This window comes from Hyla sarda, chromosome 8 (genome assembly GCF_029499605.1).
Source record: "Hyla sarda isolate aHylSar1 chromosome 8, aHylSar1.hap1, whole genome shotgun sequence".
Classification (NCBI taxonomy): Eukaryota; Metazoa; Chordata; class Amphibia; order Anura; family Hylidae; genus Hyla; species Hyla sarda.
Genome location: NC_079196.1, coordinates 119087803 through 119093047, shown reverse-complemented (window position 1 = coordinate 119093047; position 5245 = coordinate 119087803). Strand labels below are relative to the sequence as shown.

The following is a 5245-nucleotide window of genomic DNA, read 5'->3' as shown; positions in this document are numbered from 1 at the left end:
CGGGGCTTCAGGCCGGGAAGAAGAAGCCGGGGAAGATGGTGCCAACCCAGGGGGGTCCAGCTCCGGAGGTTCAGACATCCCCGCCAGCGGGGTAAAGAAGTTGGGGATGGGGACTCTGGGTGGCTGGGAGGATGAGGCACGTCTGGGTCCCTTTTTTGCTTTGCAGGTCCCCATAGGAGCAGCAGGAGATGTCCCGTACGGCAGTCCGGCACCAGAACTCTCAGAAAGTGCGACTAAACAGCGTGCATTGTAAGCCACTCCCCCCATAAATCTACTTTATTACCCCTCCGCAGACCCACTACATCTTATTTAAGAGCCTTACAGACCGTGGGGACACCGATAGCATCACAGGCTATCACCTATTTAGGCACCAAAATAGGGAAGACAACTCAATCACTTTATACCCTCAATTACCCACCACTGATAGCTAAGCTACAAAGTGAATTGCATCACTGGCACCAACTACCCTTGTCCCTTTTAGGGCGCTGCCATCTTTTAAAGATGTGCAGTTTTGCAAGGCTGTTATACCCGCTTCAAACCATACCTCTCCTTCTTAAACATAGCAATGTCAAGACACTTTCCTTCATGTTCACAAAATTCATATGGGCAGGAAAAAAAACGAGGATTGCACTCAGGACCCTTATGCTATCGAGTTGGGATGGAGTGGGGGGGGGGGGGGTAATATTCCAGACATACGAGGCTACAATTAAGCTTATATAATGTGCTATATCATGGATTGGTTTCAGGGAACTTCTTGTTATTCTAACACAATACTGGAGTCGCCCTTCGGCAACCCATGGCACTTTTGCACTGTCCGCTCTCCTCGTTGCCACCAGACATCGAACTCTCATTACCTTTCAGGGACACAATAGCTACTTGGAAAGACATTAGGGAAACATTGGGTCTCTCCCATGCCTGTATGCCTTTTCTGTCTAATACAACAGAATTATTTTAATAGCGCTCAATACAAACCATTGTATAGTAGAAAGGACTGCAGTCCAGTTTATAGGGAATGTGCTAGCAGTTTTTTCTTTAGAAAGATTTTCTAGACAAAGCTTCAAAGAGGGATTTCATTGTCCAAATAGCCCATTGCCGACTGTGGATGCTGTCACAAGCAGACTCAGCATGATGTGTATAGACAGTAACACAGAAAGCTAAAAATATACTGTATATGCTAATTCAGAAGACTAAATGGTTAATTTATGCAAATCCTGGTTTTATGGTTGCACAGTTAAATAGACGCTGATAGTTTCCGACAGATTAATTGTGGACAGTCTGTGAAAGCCATCCAATATGGGGAAGGTGAGCCAAAAATATTTTTTTAAACCATCATTGTTGGGTAATCAAACAAAACTTCTAACCAACATACACACACAAACACAAAGAAAGCAGAGTATCATCAGTTTAGAAAATGGATTATACAGTATATGTACTTCTACTACCTCTTGCAAATGGCTATTTACCCATAGTAAAATATATACCTATTAAAATATGCATCATAAAAATCATTAATAATTTAAAAAGTGTTTTGGTGTATTAGTTTTAATACTTTTTATTATACAGAGTAGGCTTTATTTAAATAAAATGAAAATCTCTTTACCTCGCTAAAAACACAAACATTTTTCATTTTTGCATTTTCTCCTTACATAGTTCTTTACTTTTCCATTTACACACATGCACTGACATGTTATCTTTATTTTGTGGGTCAGTATAATTACAGAGCTACCCAGTTTATAAAGTTTCTGTTATATTTTACTTTTAAAAAACATGAAAACCTTTTACAATGTGTTCTGATCCCTGTAACATTATTTATTCATCTACACAGCTCTGTTAGGGCTTTTATTTTATTTTTATATATTTTTTGTAACCTGAGGTTTTTATTGGTACTATTTTGTTGTTTACACTATTCCCTGTGGAAGATTAATATTGGTATATTTTATAAGGTTAGTTAAATTTGCAGCAGACAATATTAAATATGTATTTTTAGAGTTTAGACTTTTTTTTTTTTTTAATGGTTATTGCAATACCATTGAACTCCAGTGAACTGAATCAAATCTGCAATCTATTAGTACAGCCTTCCTGTGGCCACGGTTAACATGGCATCAAAGGCCTTCTGAAGGCCTTTGTGATTGCCACATAAACTCTACCATTACAGCCTGTCACAGGCAGGCTGCACTACTAGATTGCAGATTTTACAGTTTGCCAAATGGAGTCCTGACAGTGTGGCCAACTCTGCATTTGCATTTGCTATTGACCACAGCCTTTAGGGGGTTAAATAACTACTATTAAAGTGATCGTTTATGCTCACCACTGATAGTGAGTGCCGAATATCAACTGACACCCGCTATGTATGAAGTTGACTTAGTTCCTGAGCCAGCTTCATACACCCTGAACATTTATTTCTGTCATGCTGGCAAAATATTATTATATATTAATATATTTATACATTATACATATATTTATACATTATACATATATATTAATATATATTTAACATTTTACCACACTGTGAATTAGAGCACCATTGAAAACTATATTGGGATATACAAAACCAACACTTTGTAAGTGTATGTAGGCCCCGCTTGTCACATGGAATACCTCCACTAACTATGGGGGATATTTATCAAAACCTGTCCAGAGGAAAAGTTGCTAAGTTGCCCATAGCAACCAATCAGATTGTTTATTTTCAAAAATGGAAGAAGCAATCTGATTGGTTGCTATGGGCAACTCAGCAACTTTTCCTCTGAGTAAATTTTGATAAATCTCCCCCTATGTGTGCTTTTGAAATTATCTAATGCACATCTTTTTTACTGTAGTACTAATTCCCCCTGATTTTTGCTATTTTTTATGGCTGTAAATGATGTGTACATCCTCTCTACAAATTATTGCAACTAATATTGAATTTCTCGCTTTTACAGATAATTTTTTATGAAGGGAAAAACTTCCAGGGCCGCTCTTATGAATGCAACTGTGACTCTGCTGATCTTCACTCCTTCTTTAGCCGCTGCAATTCCATACGTGTGGAGAATGGAAACTGGATGATCTATGAGCATCCCAACTACAAGGGACGCCAGTACTTCCTAAAGAAAGGAGAATATCCAGATTATCAACAGTGGTTGGGTTTCAATGACTCTGTGAGGTCCTGCCGAATGACCCCACAAGTAGGATCTTTTTCTGCTATAGCAAATATTTAAAATAAATAATAGATTTTATAGGTATTAATGAAAGTTTTCATATACTTAAAGGGGCATTCCGGCTTTATACATCTTATCCCCTATCCAAAGGATAGGGGATAAGATGTATGATGGCAGGGATCCCGCCGCTAGGACCTTCGAGACCGAGACGTAACATCACGCCCCGCTCCGCCCCCTTGTAATGTCACGCCCATTCCATTTATGTCTACAGAAGTGGGTGTGACAGCCATCACGCCCCTTCCCATAGGCATAAATAGAGGGGGCGTGGGGTGATGTTACGCCACGCCCCCTCCATTTATGTCTACGGAAGGGGGCATGACGGCCATCATGTCCCCTCCCATAGACATAAATTATGTCACAAGGGGACATGGCCGTGAGGCTTCCGAGGCTGGAGCAGCAGCCCCACATAGATTGGAGATGCATGGAGATCGCGGGGGATTCCAGCGGTGGGCCCTCCAGGAGAAGATGTCTATGACTGGAATACCCCTTTAATAACCGTAAACATTTGAATAGGCCATACATAATGAAAGATTAACCTTCATTCCCCTGAACCTACTACATACTGTATGGTAACAAGTAAAAAATAACTACAATATATTGTCTGAAATAGATGATGGTTAGATGTGTGCTTAAAGTAAAAACAAAAAATTAATCTAGAATGAGAACCTAATATACTAAGGGATAAAAGATAAAATTCTTTATGATTCCTTAAAATTTTGCATAATACAACTGCCTACTTTTTATGGATTAATAATAAAGATGAGTTTTACCTTGACCTGGTGGAAGGCCACATCAAGGGTATCACTGAGACTTTCAAGTGGTGTATGAGATGAACTTCTATCTAGAATAATCACCAATATTATGAACAACTCATTTTATCTTTTAGCACCGTGGCACCTTCAGAATAAAGGTTTATGAGAAGGAAGATTTTGGAGGTCATATGATGGAATTCACAGAAGACTGTCCACATGTCCAAGAGCAGTTCCATTACAATGACATATATTCTTGCAGTATCCCTGAAGGCCAATGGATCTTCTATGAAGACCCAAACTATAGGGGACATCAGTACTACTTGAGGCCTGGTGAATACAGACGATATTCTGAATGGGGAGCAAGCAGTCCCAGAGTTGGCTCTTTCAAGAGGGTTCTGGATGTGTACTGAGGCCTTTGACCAAAATATGAAACACAGTCGTATTTACCATGAATAAAATCAAAATTATCATCTTTAATATATCCTGTTTCATTGCTTTTTCCAATCCAGAGTGTCTTCATACATTTACAGGTTTACAAATAAATACAACAAAGAAAAAATTATTTGATCCGCTGTTGATATTTTACATTTGCCTACTGTCAAAGAAGTGATCAGTCTATAAGTTAATGGTAGGTTTATTTAAACATTGGAAGACAGAATAAGAACATAATGTGAGAAAAAGCTGTTAAAAATTAGGTATGAATTGATTTGAATTGTATATTAACCCCTATGAATCAGCAATAATTCTGGCTCTCAGGTGCCTTTTATGCAGGCTCCCAGGTGCCTTTTATGCAGGTAACAAGCTGAGATTAGGTGCACTCTCTTAAAAGGGAGTGCTTCTATTTTCAGCTTGTTACCTATATAAAAAGACACCTGTCCACAGAAGCAATCGATGAATCAGATTCTAAACTCTCCACCATAGCCAAGACCAAAGAGCTGTCCAAGAATAGTCAGGGTCTAGATTGTAGATCTATAGAAGTCTGGAATGGGCTACAAGACCATCCCCAAGCAGCAGAGGTTTACAACAGATCTCACCACGTGGAGTTTTAATGATTCTGAGAATGATGAGGAATCAGCCCAGAACTACACAGAAGAGGATGTCAGAAGATCTCAAGGCAGCTGCAGCTGGGACCATAGTCAGCAAAAAAATTGGTAAAACACTACAAATTTAAGAACTGAACTCCTGCAGCACTCGCAAGTTGTCCCTGCCCAGAAAAGCACATCTGCAAGCCTGTCTAAAGTTTGTCAATGAACATTTAAATTATTTGGATGTTGATTCATTCAAAATTAGAGACTGATC

The 5245-nt window shown here is 39.2% G+C and overlaps 1 protein-coding gene across 1 annotated transcript; it reads left to right on the top strand.

The window, feature by feature from the left end:
• The first annotated feature begins 1293 nt into the window (after positions 1 to 1293).
• On the top strand, positions 1294 to 4366 carry LOC130284815 (gamma-crystallin 1-like). The gene is made up of 3 exons (XM_056535609.1): positions 1294 to 1302; positions 2919 to 3161; positions 4081 to 4366. The coding sequence occupies exons 1-3, from the start codon at positions 1294 to 1296 to the stop codon at positions 4354 to 4356; spliced, it is 528 nt and encodes a 175-aa protein (XP_056391584.1). The 3' UTR covers positions 4357 to 4366.
• The last annotated feature ends 879 nt before the right edge of the window (positions 4367 to 5245 follow it).

Excerpts from the sequence above, each read along its gene's own strand:
- LOC130284815 (XM_056535609.1), top strand. Across the intron at positions 3,162-4,080 it reads CCTGCCGAATGACCCCACAA|CACCGTGGCACCTTCAGAAT; the intron begins GTAGGATCTTTT and ends TTTATCTTTTAG.